The sequence below is a fragment of the Phyllobates terribilis genome, unplaced genomic scaffold, assembly GCF_046119375.1.
Source record: "Phyllobates terribilis strain yellow unplaced genomic scaffold, ASM4611937v1 Scaffold_11__3_contigs__length_659146591, whole genome shotgun sequence".
In the NCBI taxonomy this organism is placed as follows: domain Eukaryota; kingdom Metazoa; phylum Chordata; class Amphibia; order Anura; family Dendrobatidae; genus Phyllobates; species Phyllobates terribilis.
The window spans coordinates 266,332,412-266,353,656 of record NW_027362771.1 but is presented as its reverse complement, the minus strand read 5'-3'; the positions used below and the strand labels follow the sequence as shown (position 1 = coordinate 266,353,656).

General features: G+C 45.1%; 1 protein-coding gene across 1 annotated transcript in view; it reads right to left on the bottom strand.

Annotated features, from left to right (window-relative positions):
• Positions 1-21,245, bottom strand: part of CD36 (CD36 molecule (CD36 blood group)) — a 91,548-nt gene that overhangs the window by 56,634 nt on the left and 13,669 nt on the right. The window contains exons 5-9 of the mRNA XM_073652308.1: positions 13,430-13,521; positions 8,790-8,839; positions 5,765-5,834; positions 4,159-4,346; positions 3,115-3,233 (exon numbers count right to left, since the gene is read on the bottom strand). Of these exons, the coding sequence (XP_073508409.1) occupies positions 3,115-3,233; positions 4,159-4,346; positions 5,765-5,834; positions 8,790-8,839; positions 13,430-13,521 (519 nt within the window). The remainder of the gene's footprint in view (positions 1-3,114; positions 3,234-4,158; positions 4,347-5,764; positions 5,835-8,789; positions 8,840-13,429; positions 13,522-21,245) is intronic.

The window sequence follows — 21,245 nt, the reverse complement described above, 5'->3', positions numbered from 1 at the left end:
TGGCAAATTCCAGCCTGGCTTTTTTATGTCTCGGGGTAAGAAGTGGGGTCTTCCTGGGTATCCTACCATACAGTCCCTTTTCATTCAGATGCCGACGGATCGTACGGGTTGACACTGTTGTACCCTCGGACTGCAGAGCAGCTTGAACTTGTTTGGATGTTAGTCGAGGTTCTTTATCCACCATCCGCACAATCTTGTGCTGAAATCTCTCGTCAATTTTTCTTTTCCGTCTACATCTAGGGAGGTTAGCCACAGTGCCATGGGCTTTAAACTTCTTGATGACACTGCGCACGGAAGACACAGGAACATTCAGGTCTTTGGAGATGGACTTGTAGCCTTGAGATTGCTCATGCTTCCTCACAATTTGGTTTCTCAAGTCCTCAGACAGTTCTTTGGTCTTCTTTCTTTTCTCCATGCACAATGTGGTACACACAAGGACACAGGACAGAGGTTGAGTCAACTTTAATCCATGTTAACTGGCTGCAAGTGTGATTTAGTTATTGCCAACATCTGTTAGGTGCCACAGGTAAGTTACAGGTGCTGTTAATTACACGAATTAGAGAAGCATCACATGATTTTTCAAACAGTGCCAATACTTTTGTCCACCCCCTTTTTTAGGTTTGGAGTGGAATTGTATCCAATTTGGCTTTAGGACAATTCTTTTTGTGTTTTTTCATTGAAGACAAATTAAATGAAGATAATAATATCAAAGAATTTGTGATTGCAATCATTTTCAGGAAGAAACTGAGTATTATCTGACAGAATTGCAGGGGTGCCAATACTTTTGGCCACCACTGTATGTACAAGCCCATGTTAAAATCACATTGCATACGGATATCATACGGATGTCATACAGATGCTAGGTGAGAAAATCGCATAGCACTCACATGGCACTCGTCCGTTTTTTCGGTCCAGAAATCGGAACGTTTTTTTCCTCACATATGAGTATGTGCCCTTAAAAGAAGTCTGTCACACCAAACTGCTAACTAAACCACTTACACATACAGTATGTAGGGGACTTAGCCCCTATGAACATCATCCCCGTAGTCTAGATTTTAGTAGATAAGTTGGCATAAAAAACTATCTTGTATCTGCGTATGACTGATGGTTCAGTGCACCATTATGTGCCTTCAATTTACATTCTGAGTACTGTTATACCTGGATTGAACTGAACTTTTCAGCGGCACTCGCTGTGCCGAGAAGGATGCCAATCAAGGCTGAATGGGCATGCTATCGGAGAGGATGCCAACTCTAGTCCCCATTGCAGCACCGTCTAACCTTTTTACCTCTGCAAAGGTATTTATACATCCTATACTATCCTGTCTGTGGCGTATTTTGCTCAGCGGTTTCCTTAAAGCCAGTGGTATACCGCCAATGGCGGCAGGCTACTCGACTGCTATGGGGTCCGTGAGCCGAGGGGGGACCCGGTGTCAGCGCCTGCACCAGCCCCCCCTCCACCTGTCAGCACCCGCATCGGGCCCCCCTCTGTCCGTCAGCGAGAGAAATGATAATGGAGGAGGGAACGTCAGCAGATGCTTCCCCCCCCATTATTCTTCCTCGGCGTCTGACATCTCAGTGCAGCAACCATGGTGATGTCATTACAGTGCGCCCACAGTACTGAGATGTGCAGAGCTTCACACCACACGCTAAGGAGACAGGAGCATCAGCTGGAACGAGGAGAGGTGAGTATTGTATTTATTTATTTAAAATCAGTGACTGGTGGCTATAAGAGTATTGAGGAACATGGGGGTGCATTGTATTGTATTGAGGACCAGGAGTACATTATATTGTATGGAATACCAGGGGGAGTGCATTATTTTGTATGGAGGAGCTTGGGGTGCATTATATTGTATGGAGGAGCATGGGGGGAGTGCATTATATTGTATGGAGGATTATGGTGAGTGCAATATATTGTATGGAGGATCATGAGGGATAGATTATATCATATGAAGGACCATGCGGGGTGCCTTATATTGTATGGAGGACTATGGGGGGTACATTAAATTGTATGAAGGACCATGGGGGTTGCATTATATTGTATGGAGGACCATGAGGAGTGAATTAGATTGTATGGAGGACCATGGGAAGTGCATTATATTGTATGGAGTACAATGGCGAGTGCAGTATATTGTATGGTGGACCATGGGGAGTGCATTATATTGTATGGAGGATCATGGGGAGTGCATTATATTGTATGTAGGACCATGGGGAGTGCATTATATTTTATGGATGAGCATAGGGAGTGCATTTTATTTTATGGAGGACCATGGCGAGTGCATTATATTTTATGGAGGACCATGGGGAGTACATTACATTATACGGAGGATTATGGGGGTGCATTACACTATATGAAAGACTATATGGGGCCATTATACTATATGGAAGGCTATGTTGGGCCATTATAATAATTGAAGGGATAAGTGGGTGCCATTATACTGTATGCAAGCAATTAAACTGTGTGGAGGACATTATACTGTTTGGAGGGCTAGTGCGGACCATTATACAGTGTGGAGAGGTGTGGGGCCATTATACTGTATGTAGGCCCATTATACTGCATGAAGAGATGTGTGGGGGTCACAGTTGGGGGATCATACTGTGCTGGGGTCACCATACTTTGCCTTGGAAGCTGAGGTGGGTACAGTAGGGTCATTATACTGTGCATGTGGAGGCTAATGTGGAAGAATTCACCATAGGTGTATCATACCGTGTTTGGGAGTGCACTTTTGTTGGCATTATACTTTATGGGGTCAATGAAAGAGGAATCTAGAACTTCAGCAGTAAATGCTGGAAAGTTGTGAGATATGCTCTTCTGTGACCCTGACAATTATTATTTATTCTTATTTGGGGAAGGGGGGGGGCGCAATTAGAACTTCTGCTATGGGACTCCATGATTTCTATGTGTGCCCCTGTTTAAAGCACTCATAAGTATTCTTTATTATTACATATTAATATTATGTTATCACATACATTATTTTTATATTTTATAGGTTTTATTATGTTAGCTCCTAATTCTATATTTCTAGTCTAGAATACTATTTATTGGAGCACAAACAATTTTTAAAGTGAGAATTTGCAGTGAAAATGAAGCATATAATATATAGCAATTCAACTTACTGGTTCCACATCGACAAATGTCTGATGTTCTTCCACATTGCGATTCAAACCATCAAGGGATTCCAAAATGAAGTCACTTGCAAACAGGAAATGAGGTAAGGAAAGGAATATAGGCTTTTCTAAAATAGAGGAAGTGATATGTTAATGGTTTATTACATCTATTTGCAAAATCTGCATCATTTTACATTTTATCAGTGATTTAAAAAAAGGTTGAGATTTCCATCTAGAAAGTGAACTGCAGATTTGTGTTTTCCATAATGGATTTCACCCCTTTAATGTAGAGGCGTGAAATCCAAAAGAAATCTGCATGCAACTTTTATGGTGTACACTTTTACATGAGCGTATAACATGGTCGAGTGCTATCCAGTGTTTTATTGGATAACACTCGTCCCAATGGTGTACTATGAGGCTGTGCAGATCTGCTGTTTTTTTTCTCATGCTGACTCGGAATGAGAAAAAAAATTGCGGCTCCTCAAATCAGATCATGTGCACCCATACACGTCTATGGTGCGTGTAAAACATTGGACTGCACTCAGATCACATCCGAGTGCAGTCTGATGTACGCGCACAAAGATAACGGAGAAATTAAGTTCTTTTCCACACCTGTGTTGTGATTTTCTCATCCAAGAAAACTGGATTACAGCAAGATGACACTTGGCTCAAACTCTGATTAGATTTGAGCCAAGTGTCATTACCATAACTAATCCGAGAGAATCATCGTTCGTGTGAGTGAGCCCTAAATCTGAGTAAAGTAGCTTTAAAATCCGCTGAGTAAATCTATACCAAAATGTGCTGTTTGGTGCAGATTTTCCTGCGGATCCTGGAAAGAAGCAAAAAGAAAAATCAGTGGGTTTAAAATCTGCATTCATACATGTTATTGCATATTTTGACCTAACTATTGAAGTTAATGGGGAAAATACGCAATAAACCTGTGACCAAGTGAATACCCATTGACTTGCTGCTCAAACACAATAATTTAGGAATATCCTGGATATATTGCAAGTTGTTTTGACAGTTCACAGCACATTTTATCACTACACTTACGATCATGGCATGCTCGAAGATCCAACACACCAGCAGCATCACAGTTTCTAGAAATAACTTTATCTGTGCAATAACAATGGTTGTCTGGATTGTCGTATGGAGAGGCTAGAGCTGTGTGTGGCACTACAAATCGATACAGCTTAATTCCTTTTAGCGTATATTCTTTTTCAAATTCACCATATATGGATCTGTTAAAGTTACAAAACGTATGGTTTAGAAATATTTACATCTGATGAAGTTCATCTAGAAAGCCAATATTTCCATACTGATGCCTTAAATGTTCTATAAGCATAAAGCCAAAACTTAATACATGGCAGTAGAATAGAGCTTCAAGCCCTTGTATACAGTAATAGTGGATAAACTTTTGCTTGTAGAGTTGGATACTAGTACTGTATCTTCAACCACAACCCTGTGGCAATGGCAAGAAACTAAGAAAACTGCTTTTAACCCCTGTGATGCTGTAATCCATAGTGATTATGGGGTATGTAGGTATGTTTTGTACAAAGGAAAGGGACCGAAGTTTACTCATCCAGGGCCTAAGTCTACTCTCAAAATATGGGTGTTGTAAGATACAACAGACAACAGGGGCTGCCCTGATGTTCTAAAGGAGGCTGACTATAGTGCTTATTTGATTTTCTATATTACTTTGATGTACTGTTTATGTACCTTAAATGTGTTTTATGAATTTTTGGTGGGGATCTAAGGGGGTAAGGTTTCTCCTTGTGGAGGGTGACATGCTAGTATGAGGAGACTTAAATGCCTTGCATGCTCCGCTGGGAAATTAAATATGCAAATTGTCTCACAAGAGAGGAAGAGGTCTAGAACTCTAGTGCCACCTACTGGAATGTAGCAGTCATACAAGTTAATATCGATCCTTTAATGAGCCTTGAAATATGACTTAGGATAAAAGCCAAATCAGAATCTCAGTTTGTAGACACGGTGTTTCGGGGTACTGCCCCTCATCAGTGCAAAACATGAGATTTGATTTGAGTGGGAGAGAGGCTAAGGCTGGGATCTAAGGGGAAAGGTTTCTCCTTGTGGAGAGTGACATGCCAGGTCTTGCATGCCAGTATGAGGAAACTTAAATGCCTTGCCTGCTCCTCTGGGAAATTAAATATGCAAATTGATGCATTTTTGATGAAAACTTTAATATTGTATGTGTTTTGTGTATAAAAGAGGCTTGTGCTGGGCAGGGAAACGAGCTGGGGAGGCACAGTGTCCTTAAGTGCTATGCCACGCCCAGAGTACTTAATGCATCATTTGTATGTGAATGAAAAGGATAATTTATTGGGATTGCAGAAACAGAAGACATAAAGGTGTTTATGGATTTATATTTCAATAACCTGCATGCCTAATGCCAATATACTCCATTTGGTGTGGGGGGGTTGATTTTACTGACAGATTCCCTTTTGACAAAAAAATCCATCCTTCTTAAAGTCATAATTTACATTTTATAAATGCAGATTATTCATCTGAATCATTGATTTATGTCACTGTTTTCCCTGCAACAGCTGATACAAGGAAAATGCATGGCTTGTTATATCTTCAGCAAATGGGTTCTGTGTTCATCACCTTCAAAAATATTAAGATACATTATATTTCTTACCTGCAGATTTCTGATGAAAAGAAAAACAGACGAACATTTTTGTCCACAAATGGAGGAAAAGAAGCTGCATCTGTTTTACAAAAATGTACATATTAAATACAGTAAATGCTATCAAAAAGGTTTCTTCTGTTCCCCATGATGCTTTCAATCTAGGCTATTTACAAATAATTTAATAGTTCCTTCTATAATATATTTGTAATTTTTCATATAAATTGCAATCTAGATCTCTTAACAGGTAATTGTGTAAAGCGCACCTGTCAGCAGGATTGTGCTCAGTAAACTACATACACTGCCAGGTGGGCAACATTACAGTGATTAAAATGATACCTTGGTTGATGAAATCCGTCTTGTGGTTGTTGTTTAATCTTTATTTTCAGTTTGGAGATAATGATATACCCGTGCTTTGGGGCGGCCCGTTGGGGGGGAGCTCTATCTAGTGCTCAACTTACTTATTCAGCTATATGTTCTCATGACAGGTCACTGATCGTTCACTGACCTGCCTCCTATTTTACATAATGCATCTAGCAGTGTGGGGCTAGTTAAAAAAAGCTTGAATCAAGCAAAAAAATATTTTTTTTGCTCCAACAAAATGGCCGTGGCGCGTGTGCAGTAGCATCTATCGGCAAGCGATAGCTGCTACAGAACATGTGCGGGCACCGCGGCCATTTTTGCTTGATTAAAACTTTTTTTTTTACCTAACCCCACACTACTAGATGCATTATATTAAATAGGAGGCAGGTCACTGAACGATCAGTGAGCTGTCATAAGAGTATATAGCTGAATAAGTAAGCAGAGCACCAGGTAGGGCCCCCCCACAGGCCTCCCCGAAGCACGAGCTTATCATTATCTCCAAACTGAAAGTAAAGATTACCCAACAACCACAGAATGGATTTCATCCACCAAGGTATCATTTTAATCAGTGTAATGGCGCCCACGTGGCAGTGTATGTAGTTTACTGAGCACAATCCTGCTGACAGGTGCGCTTTAAAAATCAAAAGCATATGTTAAATTGTCATCAAAATTTCTCAGCTTAATCCAATGTTTGATGGTTTCATTCCTCAAGAATGTAATGTTTGCCCTAACAGACTTTGATTTCTGTTCACTGTATTTAAGAGCTTTACTCATAGCTGTACAAAACAGATGTACTAGCAACGCCTAGACCCCTGACTCTCCTATACTAGTAAGCCTAGACCCCTGACTCTCTTGTACTAGTAAAGCCTAGACCCCTGATTCTGTGCAAATTGCCAGGTTTTCTATGCCAGCATTCATTTTCTAACTTCAAGCCTTATTTCTCCCAAGTAATCACAAAACGTGACCATGTTGGCCTAAGGCTTCATGTGGATCATAAATGAATTCATATCTGTGATGACAAGAGCTAGTTCTGGGGGCACTATGCAAATTATGGGTGATGGGGGAATATGCAATCATGCAAATTGCCGTCATGCTTCATGACATTCTGTACCTGTTGAATAAAGCATATGTTGTTTTATCTCTAAATTATGGCTTCAACAAGATCAGAAAAAAAACTAAAAAGACTCATTTCATAAAGAGATGCAGGTGTCATGGAGTGGAATCCCACAGTGGAACCCCCCATTAGCAAGAGTGAAAGTCCACTAGAAGGACTTCACTCTTTAACCCTGCTGTACTGGTTCAGGTCTATTTGACCTGAAAAAAAGTTTGTGAAGCTGCAGATTATTTATTATGAGGATCTGCAAATCATGGTTAGGTGAGTTTGTTTATGGGTAAGTGTTGCTATTATTATTAATGTTTTTTTTAAACTCTTCTTGGATGAAATAATGATTGTTACATATATACTGTTCGGGTCAATAAGACCTGATAGTGTTTTATACAGATCTCCCGCCAGATTTTCAGTCACATAAACGATTTATATTATCATTGTGGATTATTTATTGCATCTGCAATTGTTTAACGATTGCTCCAGTTCCTGCAAGTCTGTGCGCTCGATACATTAGCAAGTTACTGCAGATGGATGGGCTTTGAGTACAGTACTGCTTCGCTGTAGTATATAAGCTCTTATTGTTGCTACACTGGTTAGTGTTTGTTGCTATTTTATTATTATTATTATTGTTGTTCATTTATATAGTACCATTTTATCCTACAACGCTGATTTTCCCCCGTGAAAGTCGTGAGTGTCCATTATTTGGAAAGTTGAATAAAAATGTGGCGAAGACGTTCATTGAGTGAAGCTGAATTGTAAAAGTTTGCCAAAGCCTCAGATTCTGAAGAAGATATCCAACTGGAGAAAGTGGAGAAAGTGTCCGAAGATGAGGAGCACATAAGTGGCGGGGAAAGTGATTACGAGAATTCTGATTCTGAAGTTGGATCTGATGAGGCACAATTAGACAACTAGTCCGATGCAAGCAATTCAGTTTAAAAACAAAAATGTAATTTGGAACTTGCAGCCTTCTGCCCAGGCAGGAGAATTGTCCTCTACTAACATCAGATAATCCTCTAATAACTAGAGACGTTTGGGATAAATGGATAGAGATTCTTCCAAAATTATACAATACTGGTGAAAATGTCACTGTGGGGGAACAATTTGTGGCATTCCGAGGTAGGTGCCCATTCAAACAATGTATACCGAGAAAGCTAGCAAAGTACGACGTCAAGATATGGACACTTTGTGACAGCGCAGTTCAAACACTCTAAACACTCATGTATATACAGAAAAAAAGCCTGGAGAAAAGCCTCAAAAGAATCAGGGTATGCGAGTCATTTCTGATTTGATGAATAGAATGAGAGGACAAAATGTGATAACTCATGTCTGCAAGAAAAGTAAAATAAAAACTTAAAAAACAAAAGCGCCAATCACTTGGTTTACGAAAAGTGACAGCCACTGGAGGTCTCAATTCTTTTTACGTTGCTGTTCACTGCAAATCTGTTTCTAAGAGGAGAGATGCCAAGACTGATTAAAGGAGGCATATTATTTCTCCTCGCCACTATCTAAACTGTCCTCAGGTGTTTTGTCACTAAATTTAGACATCAAGATTTTTGATACACATACCTGTCCCATTTATCATATCACAGTAGTTATCTTGCCAGAAGGACAGTGTGCTGAAAAAAAATCAGTTTGAGTCAGATGAGTAGCCATAACCCTTAAGGCTATGTTCACACACGTGTTTTTTTCTGCTTCAAATCTGCTAACTTTTCTCTGGCAGGAAAACAGCGGCGTTAAAAACACAGGTTTTGGTGCGCTTTTTGCTGCATTTTTTGACAACCCATTACATCATATGACTGAAAAAAAGCTGCAAATACGCAGCAAAAACGCAAGTTCCTTTTCTGCTGCATAAACGCTGAAAAGAAGTGATATGCTCTATTTTCCACAAACACAACCAAGTCCCAAAATATGCAGCAAAAAAACAACATGTGTGAACAGAGAATTCTGGTTTCTCATACACTTAGCTGGTACTGCAAAACGCAGCTGAAAATTTCCATAAAAATCTGCAGCAAAATAAGCTGCAAAACCCAACGTGTGTGAACGTAGCCTTACAATGGAAAACACTTCTATACACATAGCTATATCGTAGTAAAACCAGTGCAAAACACTAGCAGCATACAGAAACTTCTAGCCATCTAAGAATTACTATTGTTCATACCACAAGACAACATATCCTAGATGCCTTGTAATAGAACATATTTTATTGGTTTCCAATAAATAGGCACTGTGGGCATTGGCAATAAATGGGCATTGTTTTCAATAAATGAGCAAACAAAGGATGCTAGTATCATATATGCTAATATGCTAGGCTTATCGGGAAATGTTTTATGCATGCAATACAACATCAACAAGACCTCACATACTTAGTAACACATTTTTAGTACTCATTTTAAACATAATAGTATATGCTACTAGTTAAGAGTAAGTGGCTACTGAATATACCATGAGAGGCCAGGAAGTGTACACCTACAGTACTTAGGAAATTACACTTACAGAATGGTCACAGAACATAGTGAACTGTTGTTCACCACAGAAGAGGCACACATGCCTGATGGTTGCAAACACTCGAAGTGGTGCAATAAGCTTGAGGGTTGCAGAATAAACTTAAAGAATAACTGTCATTTTAATTTTTACTTTATAAATCAATAATACACTTGAACATAAGCAACTTTGTAATATATCTCAGAGAAATGTACTTCTTACTCCGCCAGGACTGATCAGTCATTATCAAAAGTCTCAATTCTGAGGTAAAATCTGTATTCAGTGAAGACGGACTCTACCATTATGGAGATAGAATCTTTTCAGTAGTAGTTACCATCTCCTATGTAAATAGGAGGTGGAGGAGGAGGGCGCAGCTCTGCTTTTAGCTCCTCACTCCTCCCTCCTACATAGAATCTTATCAGTAGCAGCTGCCATCTCCTATCTCAGTAATGGGAGATTCACTGAATATACATTGTACCTCAGAATTGAGAATTTTGATAATAACTGATCAGTCCTGGCAGAGAAAGAAGCAGATTTCTCTGATAACATATATTACAAAGTTGCTTATTTTCATCTGTACTATTGATTTATGAAATAAAAATTAAAACAACGGTTACTCTCTAAGGCCAAAGTACTTAAATACTGACAACCTTAACCTTGCAGTTCTCTTTAGTGTGTTTTCATCAATGTCTGTGCAATGTTGGTTTGGTCAACCACAAGGTGTTTACACCAGGATTGTCTGAGAGTGTCTGACAGATTTTTATGGTTAACCCCTTCACTAAGTCAAACTTTGGACTCATTATGGTTTCCCACATGGCTAAAAATTTCACACAGCTCTCACTGACTCATTTCCTCTCAGGACTAAACCAATCACACAGACCACATACCTGTATCTCTCAGTTTTGACCTCACTTAAGTCCAGTACAGTGAATAAGTACACAGGACCCTTCCCTCAGCCCGCTCAAATCTTTTGGGATGATACCTAGGCTTTGTTACACCATAGCACACACAAACTCTTGGTCAATGCAAGAATTTCAGTATACCCATCTATAAACTTCCATCAGGTATAATACCAATCCACTCAGATTCTAGCCCACTTATTGCTTCCTCGGGGGACAAGCTCAGACCCACTCCTTCTCTGAGCCAACACCAGGTCTCACAGGTGCCTCATAAAGTTGCACTGCAGACTTCCACTCTGGCACCAAACATTGCCAGTAAATCATTTCCCACTTGCCTCCTCTATCTCTCTCTCTCTCCTTCCCCCGTACCTCCGAACATTGAAATGGACTTCCGGGAGAAGTCAGTGTCCAGAGATTGGCACCAGAAACAGTGTCCGGAACAAACTTTTAAGTTCGGGTTCACTCATGTCTAATTACAACTTATATGCATATTTCCATTCACATCAGCACAGCCACTATAATGGCAGAGCCACTGAGTTCAGTGATTGGTACAGTGGTGATGTGCAGCCAAAAGACAAACACCAGAGCAGCGTTGTAGACCCAGCTGGACCCGGGGAGGGTGCGCATCTTCTGTGTTTGTTATTTTGCATGTACAGTGGGGAAATAAAGTATTAAGTCAACCACCAATTGTGAAAGATCTCCCACTTAAAAAGATGAGAGAGGCCTGTAACTGACATCATAGGTAGACCTCAACTATGAGAGATAAAATGAGAAAACAAATCCTGAAAATCACATTGTCTGATTTGGAAAGAAATTTTTTTCAAATTTTGGTGGAAAATAAGTATTTGGTCAATTACAAAAGTTCATCTCAATACTTTGTTATATATCCTTTGTTGGCAATGTCAGAGGTCAAACGTTTTCTGTAAGTCTTCTCAAGGTTGGCACACACTGTTGCTGGTATGTTGGCCCATTCCTCCATGAAGATCTCCTCTAGAGAAGTGATGTTTTGGGGCTGTCGCTGGCAACACAGACTGTCAACTCCCTCCAATGGTTTTCTATAGGGTTTCGATCTGGAGACTGGCTAGGCCACTCCATGACCTTGAAATGCTTCTTACTAAGCCACTCCTTCATTGTCCTGGCAGTGTGCTTGGGATCATTGTCATGCTGAAAGACCCAGCCACGTTTCATCTTCAATGCCTTTGCTGATGGAAGGAGGTTTGCACTCAAAATCTCACGATACATGGTCCCATTCATTCTTTCATGTACACGGATCAGTCGTCCTGGTCCCTTGGCAGAGAAACAGCCCCAAAGTATCATGTTGCCACCCCCATGCCTCACAGTAGGTATGGTGTTCTTTGGATGCAACTCAGCATTCTTTCTCCTCCAAACATGACGAGTTGTGCTTCTACCAAACAGTTCTACTTTGGTTTCATCTCACCATATGACATTATCCCAATACTCTTCTGGATCATCCAAATGCTCTCTAGCAAACTTCAGACGGGCCTGGGTATGTAATGGCTTAAGCAGAGGGACATGTCTGGCACTGCAGGATCTGAGTCCCTGGCGGCGTAGTGTGTTACTGATGGTAGCCTGTGTAACGTTTGGTCCCAGCTCTCTGCAGGTCATTCACTAGGTCCCCCGTGTGGTTCTGGGAGTTTTGCTCACCGTTCTTGAGATCATTTTGACCCCACGGGGTGAGATCTTGTGTGGAGCCCCAGATCAAAGGAGATTCTCAGTGGTCTTGTATGTCTTCCATTTTCTAATTATTACACCACAGTTGATTTCTTCACACCAAGCTGCTTGCCTATTGCAGATTCAGTCTTCCCAGCCTGGTGCAGGGCTACAATTTTGTTTCTGGTGTCCTTCGACAGTTCTTTGGTCTTCACCATAGTGGAGTTTGGAGTGTGGCTGTTTGAGGTTGCGGACAGGTGTCTTCTATACTGATAACAAGTTCAAACAGGTGCCAGTACTACAGGTAAAGAGTGGAGGACAGAGGAGCCTCTTAAAGAAGAAGTTACAGGTCTGTGAGAGCCAGAAATCCTGCTTGTTTGTAATTGACCAAATACTTATTTTCCACCAAAATTTGAAAAAAATTTCTTTCCAAATCAGACAATGTGATTTTCAGGATTTGTTTTTTCATTTTGTCTCTCATAGTTGAGGTCTACCTATGATGTCAATTACAGGCCTCTCTCATCTTTTTAAGTGGGAGAACTTGCACAATTGGTGTCCGACTAAATACTTTTTTCCCCACTGTATAAGGCCACGTGCACACGTTCAGTATTTGGTGAGTTTTTTACATCAGTATGTGTAAGCCAAAACCAGGGGTGGAACAGTCAGAGGAAATGTATAATAGAAACACGTCACCACTTCTGCATTTTCTATCCACTCCTGGTTTTGGCTTACAAATACTTAGATAAAAAACTCACCAAATACTCAACGTGTGCATGTGGCATAAAGCATTTGGCCGACTAGTTTTGTTACAGTGGAAAACCATTTTAAAGGGGCATACAGAGGAGAACATCATTTACCACCTTTAGGTTTTAATGAGTACTGCCCTCGGGACCTCACTTCTTCATTCTTTTTAATCTCACTCAGAAATGTGCCTTTCAATAATACTAAATTTAACACTGATTACTAAGAAGCAGACCTCCTAGGCACAACTGGCTACTGGGCACTTTGCTAATATACTACATTACATATTTTGGACATTAGGAATAAGACAATGTATACCGGTCGTGAGAGTATTGCCAGTATAGTTAATATAGGTATTATTTATTTTAATAATAAAAGTCAAACAAAAAAAATGCAACAAATCAATTAAAATACCTCTGTCCTTTGTATCTGGTAATTAAGGCAACTTTTTTGATGTCATCTTTTCCATTATTAATGACATAAGGGCCATCTGCAGTTCCATTGTACTATGCATGTGAAGATATATATATATATATATATTAAATCAGTGTTATGAACTGCACATTAATACTTGCACACCAAACATATAAATACTTAATTATACTTGTTCTACTAACTATAGACAATAAATATTAATGCAGTGTATAATCATCTGATAAAGTGCATAAATGATGTAATTCCAGTTCCAGTCCATAAAGGTTATTCTTTCTGCAATAAAAAGTTATATCATTTTTCTAACATTTTTGTATCAATTTCTCACGGCTTTAAGGAACTTGGTGGCTCTGCCGATGTAGATGGTATGGGTTGATGAGCTCAGTGATAAGCTGCAGCGCTGTAGACATGATGTCTGTAACATACCTGGCGGCGTCCTTGCATAGTGGTCCATCTCCCACTGTGCAAGAGCGCGCACTTGATCTCCTGTCCAGAATGTCTCTCTGGCTTCCCTCCATGCTGTCTGTTTGTGTCTGTTTCTGCTGCTTAAGGGCGGCGCCCGATCACTTCCTGCTTTTTGTACCTGCTGTGGGTCACACCCCTTGTGCGTCCTCAGCCTATTGCTGTCTGTCACCTGGTATATAGCTCAGCTGCGCCCATCTATCCCTGCCTGAGCATAGTGTTTCATTCAGTGTGTGCTTGCACTCTGAAGGTGCCAGGTCCCGTTCTGTGTTCTCTTGTCTGCCTATCCTGGAGGCTGTATTTCCAGGCCTGTCTGAACACGCTCCTAGCCTGTTCCTCCTGCCTTCTAGGGGCCGATTACCTAGACCTGTTCCTGTATCTTGTCTGTCCTGTCTGAACACGCTCCTTGCCTGTTTGTCCTGCCTCTCTGGGGGCCGTATTCCCAGACCCGCTCCTGTATCCCGCTGCAGTGTCGGTCTCCTCTGTACACTCAGTTCCAGTCTGAACTCTCTCCTATCCTTTACCTGTTTTGCCTCTATGTCCGTTCCCTTCCTTTTTCTGCAGAGTCTGAACTCATACCTAACTCCTGCTTGTTGTCTCTGTACTCCCGTTTGTGAGTTTGTGGTCCACTCGCTACTTCACTGCAAGTACCCTGTGGGTGTCTGGCTCTGCCTTTCCCTTCCTGTCTGTTCCGTGTGAACAGAGCCCTGTCCCCCCTACTCAGCCTAGCCTGCTCTGACTCCTTTGCTCACCGCTCCGGCGGTTCTAGCCTGCTCTGACTCCTTTGCTTACCGCTCCGGCGGTTCTAGCCTGCTCTGACTCCTTGCTCACTGCTCCGGCAGTCCTGTCCTGCCCTGCTTCTGCCCGCTGCTCCGGCAGTCCTGTCCTGCCCTGCTTCTGCCCGCTGCTCCGGCAGTCCTGTCCTGCCCTGCTTCTGCCCGCTGCTCCGGCAGTCCTGTCCTGCCCTGCTTCTGCCCGCTGCTCCGGCAGTCCTGTCCTGCCCTGCCCTGCTTCTGCCCGCTGCTCCGGCAGTCCTGTCCTGCCCTGCTTCTGCCCGCTGCTCCGGCAGTCCTGTCCTGCCCTGCTTCTGCCCGCTGCTCCGGCAGTCCTGTCCTGCCCTGCTTCTGCCCGCTGCTCCGGCAGTCCTGTCCTGCCCTGCTTCTGCCCGCTGCTCCGGCAGTCCTGTCCTGCCCTGCTTGTGCTCGCTGCTCCTGCAGCCCCGTCCTGCTCTGTTCTTGCCCACCGCTTCGGGCGTTCCCTCTCTGCTGTGGTTGTCTACCGCATCTGCGGTTCTGTGACCCAGTCTGTACTGGGTCTTAACCTTTCTGTGCTCCAGCCCGTCCTTTCGGCCAGTACCTCCCTGCCTGCATACTCGCCTGTATCCACCCATCTGCATACCTGCCGTGTTTGCTTATATCCACCAGTCTGTGCCAGCCTAACCTGCCTGTTCCTGAGACCCAGTGTGTACTGGGTCCTATCCCGCCTGTGTTCCTACCTGCTAGTGCCTCCCTGTCTGCACTCTAGCTGTGCTTGCCTGTACCCCTCTACCTGTATTGTTCCTGAGTCCCAGTGTGTACTGGGTCCTATCCCGCCTGTGTTCCTACCTGCTAGTGCCTCCCTGTCTGCACTCTAGCTGCGCTTGCCTTTACCCGCCTGCCTGCATACCAGTCGTGCCTGCCTATACCCCCCAGTCTGTGCGCCAGCCTAACCAGCCTGATCCAGTAATCCCTGTGTGGGTCAACCCCCGTGTCCGGAGTTTGACCTGGAGTAGCACCTGGTCCCTCTGCCCGGTTTCTCCCTGGTGCACTGGCGTCGTATGCCGTCGTGCCATCTTGGTCGGATCAGCCAGATACTTAGTCACGCCCCTCCAGGCACTCTCCGGTTCATGGTCCAGTGGAATCACTACAATCACACGCACACGCTGCTCAGCCCGGGCGTGTGCATAACAGCATGCTCAGGCCATGGTTCCCGTTGAGCCCCACGGCCTTCGCTCTCTGAGAAGTTTTCCAGCGAATACATGCATTAAAATAAATAAATAAATATTTTTTTTTTCCTTTAGCTGAGTTCCAGGCGAATTACGCACCCGTCCAGATGGATCTATCTGCTCTCGTTCCCGCGGATCTGCTACGTTATTATGGGGATCCTAGACAAAGTCGTGCATTTGTGGAGCAATGCATGCTACACTTCAAGTTCTACCCTCTATGTTTTCCCACCGATCGGGTTAAGGTGGCATTCATTATGTCTTACCTGGCGGGTGATGCCTTGGAATGGATCAACCCCCTATATGAAACACAGGATCCGATCCTCCTGGACCTAATGGCCTTCCTGGTGGCCTTTCTAATGGTCTTCGATGATCCTAACCCGGAGGCTCCTGCTGAAGCTTCACTTCCCAATATCCCGGAGCAGCCCCAATGGGTAATGTGTGTGGGTAGCGCAATAGTCCTCCAGCCCAATGAGACTACTGCCCACCCAGAATCCTCACAGGGTGACTACGCTTTCCGGAATACTTCTCCCAACCTCAAGAGGCAGTCCAGACGTGCTAGACGTAGAGGCAAGCCGTCACGCCAGGGTCTGTCCTCCCTGAGACCTCCTGACCCCAACCTTGAAGTCCCTACTGAAGCTTCATCTCCCTGTATCCCGGAGAAGCCCCAACGGGTAATGTGCGTGGGTAGTGCACCAGTTCTCCTGCCCGAAGAGACTTCTGCCCATCCAGACTCCACACAGGAGAACTTCCTGCACCCGGCATCAGATGCTTCACCCACTTTAACCGGTGTGCATGTCCAAGGATGCTCCAAAGCTGTGGTTACCTCAGAGTCTGTGCACCTCTACTACCTGGCGGAGGACCCCCTGTTGCCTCCTGAATCCTCCGGGATACCACTCGATGACAAATGGAGAGAGAATTCTCTACACCCGGTACTCGATACTTTGTCCGCTTCGTCCTGTGAGCCTGACAATGGGTACCCCAAAGTGGTAGTTACCCCCGAGTCTCTACACCCCTCCGACCAGGCGGAGGACCTCCAGTTGTCTCCTGAACCCTTCGGGGTGCTACCTGGTAGCGAAAGGACAGAGACTCTCCTATATTCTGTACCTGATACCTCGCTCACTTCGTCCAGTGAGTCCAACCTAGTGTACTCCGAAGCAGAGGTTACTCCCGAGTCTCTACACCCCTCCGACCAGGCGGAGGACCTCCAGTTGTCTCCTGAACCCTTCGGGGTGCTACCTGGTAGCGAAAGGACAGAGACTCTCCTATACTCTGTACCTGATACCTCGCTCGCTTCGTCCAGTGAGTCCAACCTAGTGTACTCTGAAGCAGTGGTTACTCCCTTGTCTCTACACTCCTCTGACCAGGCGGAGGACCTCCAGTTGTCTCCAGAACCCTTCGGGGTGCCACCTGGTGGTAAATGGACAGAGACTTTCCTATATCCTGGATCTGATACCTCGCTTGCTTCGTCCAGTGAGTCCGACCTAGTGTACTCTGAAGCAGAGGTTACCCGTGAGTCTCTACACCCCTCTGACCAGGCGGAGGACCGCCAGTTGTCTCCAGAACCCTTCGGGGTGCCACCTGGTGGAGAATGGACAGAGACTTTCCTATACTCGGTACCCGATACCTCGCCTGCTTCGTCCAGTGAGTCCGACCTAGTGTACTCTGAAGCAGATGTTTTCTCTGAGCCTCTGCACTCTTCTGACCCGGCGGAGGACCTCCAGTTGTTTCCTGAATCCTCCAGGGTACCACCAGAAAACAAAGAGACAGTGACTTTTCCTCATTATGTACCTGATAACCCGTCTATTTCTTCCTGTGAGCTTGACAAGATGTACCTCGAAGCAGAGATTACCCCCAAGTCTCTGTCCCCCTCCAACCCGGTGGAGGACTTCCAGTTGTCTCCTGTACCCTCTGGGGTGCCACCTGAAAATATGTGGAAAGAGACTTCCTTGTGTGCTGTTCCTGGTACTCCACCCGTTTCGTCTGTTGCTAAGGGTGGCTGGATGGGAGGTAGCATCCTAGCTACCCAGAGGAGACCAGTTTTTCCGGTGGACAGTGGAAGTGATCTCTTCGAAGTGAAGAATTGGCCCTCGAATTCCCTGCGGAAGATTCTGGCAGGCCTGAAGAAGAGGGGGCGTAAGGGGGGGGTACTGTAACATACCTGGCGGCGTCCTTGCATAGTGGTCCATCTCCCACTGTGCAAGAGCGCGCACTTGATCTCCTGTCCAGAATGTCTCTCTGGCTTCCCTCCATGCTGTCTGTTTGTGTCTGTTTCTGCTGCTTAAGGGCGGCGCCCGATCACTTCCTGCTTTTTGTACCTGCTGTGGGTCACACCCCTTGTGCGTCCTCAGCCTATTGCTGTCTGTCACCTGGTATATAGCTCAGCTGCGCCCATCTATCCCTGCCTGAGCATAGTGTTTCATTCAGTGTGTGCTTGCACTCTGAAGGTGCCAGGTCCCGTTCTGTGTTCTCTTGTCTGCCTATCCTGGAGGCTGTATTTCCAGGCCTGTCTGAACACGCTCCTAGCCTGTTCCTCCTGCCTTCTAGGGGCCGATTACCTAGACCTGTTCCTGTATCTTGTCTGTCCTGTCTGAACACGCTCCTTGCCTGTTCGTCCTGCCTCTCTGGGTGCCGTATTCCCAGACCCGCTCCTGTATCCCGCTGCAGTGTCGGTCTCCTCCGTACACTCAGTTCCAGTCTGAACTCTCTCCTATCCTTTACCTGTTTTGCCTCTATGTCCGTTCCCTTCCTTTTTCTGCAGAGTCTGAACTCATACCTAACTCCTGCTTGTTGTCTCTGTACTCCCGTTTGTGAGTTTGTGGTCCACTCGCTACTTCACTGCAAGTACCCTGTGGGTGTCTGGCTCTGCCTTTCCCTTCCTGTCTGTTCCGTGTGAACAGAGCCCTGTCCCCCCTACTCAGCCTAGCCTGCTCTGACTCCTTTGCTCACCGCTCCGGCGGTTCTAGCCTGCTCTGACTCCTTTGCTTACCGCTCCGGCGGTTCTAGCCTGCTCTGACTCCTTGCTCACTGCTCCGGCAGTCCTGTCCTGCCCTGCTTCTGCCCGCTGCTCCGGCAGTACTGTCCTGCCCTGCTTCTGCCCGCTGCTCCGGCAGTCCTGTCCTGCCCTGCTTCTGCCCGCTGCTCCGGCAGTCCTGTCCTGCCCTGCTTCTGCCCGCTGCTCCGGCAGTCCTGTCCTGCCCTGCCCTGCTTCTGCCCGCTGCTCCGGCAGTCCTGTCCTGCCCTGCTTCTGCCCGCTGCTCCGGCAGTCCTGTCCTGCCCTGCTTCTGCCCGCTGCTCCGGCAGTCCTGTCCTGCCCTGCTTCTGCCCGCTGCTCCGGCAGTCCTGTCCTGCCCTGCTTCTGCCCGCTGCTCCGGCAGTCCTGTCCTGCCCTGCTTGTGCTCGCTGCTCCTGCAGCCCCGTCCTGCTCTGTTCTTGCCCACCGCTTCGGGCGTTCCCTCTCTGCTGTGGTTGTCTACCGCATCTGCGGTTCTGTGACCCAGTCTGTACTGGGTCTTAACCTTTCTGTGCTCCAGCCCGTCCTTTCGGCCAGTACCTCCCTGCCTGCATACTCGCCTGTATCCACCCATCTGCATACCTGCCGTGTTTGCTTATATCCACCAGTCTGTGCCAGCCTAACCTGCCTGTTCCTGAGTCCCAGTGTGTACTGGGTCCTATCCCGCCTGTGTTCCTACCTGCTAGTGCCTCCCTGTCTGCACTCTAGCTGTGCTTGCCTGTACCCCTCTACCTGTATTGTTCCTGAGTCCCAGTGTGTACTGGGTCCTATCCCGCCTGTGTTCCTACCTGCTAGTGCCTCCCTGTCTGCACTCTAGCTGCGCTTGCCTTTACCCGCCTGCCTGCATACCAGTCGTGCCTGCCTATACCCCCCAGTCTGTGCGCCAGCCTAACCAGCCTGATCCAGTAATCCCTGTGTGGGTCAACCCCCGTGTCCGGAGTTTGACCTGGAGTAGCACCTGGTCCCTCTGCCCGGTTTCTCCCTGGTGCACTGGCGTCGTATGCCGTCGTGCCATCTTGGTCGGATCGGCCAGATACTTAGTCACGCCCCTCCAGGCACTCTCCGGTTCATGGTCCAGTGGAATCACTACAATCACACGCACACGCTGCTCAGCCCGGGCGTGTGCATAACAATGTCACCATTGCAGCTTATACACAATCACTACAGCAGCAGTGGAGACACAACGCTGGACCCCGGGAGCATAATTACCAGCTGATTTTTTTATTTTTATCTGGGCAAGGACAAATTTGTACAAATAGTTGAAAAGGGGAAACCCCTCTTTATTTCTGGTGAATACGATCTGTCCTGATTCTGTGATGGATACACAGACTGCAGATTTAAGGTACCGTCACACTAAGGGACGCTACAGCAATCCCGACAATGATACGACCTGGCAGGGATCGTTGCTGCGTCGCTATGTGGTCGCTGGTGAGATGTCAAACAGTCAGATCTTCCCAACGACGCAGCAACGATACGGCGACCCGTAGCGACCTGTATAACGATGCAACGCAAATGCACGCCTATGTGTCTCAGTTCTGAGTCGCCAACGAAGTCGTTGGTAAGGTGTCAAACACACCGATGCATGCTACCCAGCGGGACCTCAACGATCAAAAAATGGTCCAGGCCATTTCAACACGACCAGCGATCTCACAGCAGGGGCCTGGTCGCTGCTACATGTCAAACATAGCGAGATCGCAGCTGAGGTCGCTGTTGCGTCACAAAACTTGTGACTCAGCAGCGATCTCACTAGCGATCTCGCTTAGTGTGACGGGGCTTTACTGTGCAGTTTACTTGTGGAATGCCACAGATTCACCAAGGATTTGTGGCAGGATCTGCAAAGGAAATTCAGCCACATTTAGCCATGACCTAACTGTTTTGAGCTCTGTACCTATCTAAGCATAATATAACCAGGACAGATTCCTACTTGTGAAATTCAAGAATGGAGGCTCCTATTAAATGACTACAAGTAGATATCTTGTAAATTAATAAGGAGTTCATACAGAAAGTGGAGAAATTATTAGTAGAGGATAAAAAATATTTATTCTTGTAGGCTTTGGTTTACTATTTTTACTGTAGTTATCTAATAATTTATACTCTATATTTATACTATTTTTACACTCCTCTAATATTGTGTAGGGGCCTCAATATGTTAGCAGCAGATCCTTTAAGTTCTGTAAATTCTTTTCCAATAGATCCCATAGATGTGCGATTTGAACTGTATGTCAAACTATTGCTCAACAGTTTTTACAACGTGGCAGGGTTTATTATCCTGCTGAAAAAAGCCTCTGCCATTGATAAATACTGTGCAATCCCTCTATGCAGAAAACTGTGATGCACTGTGT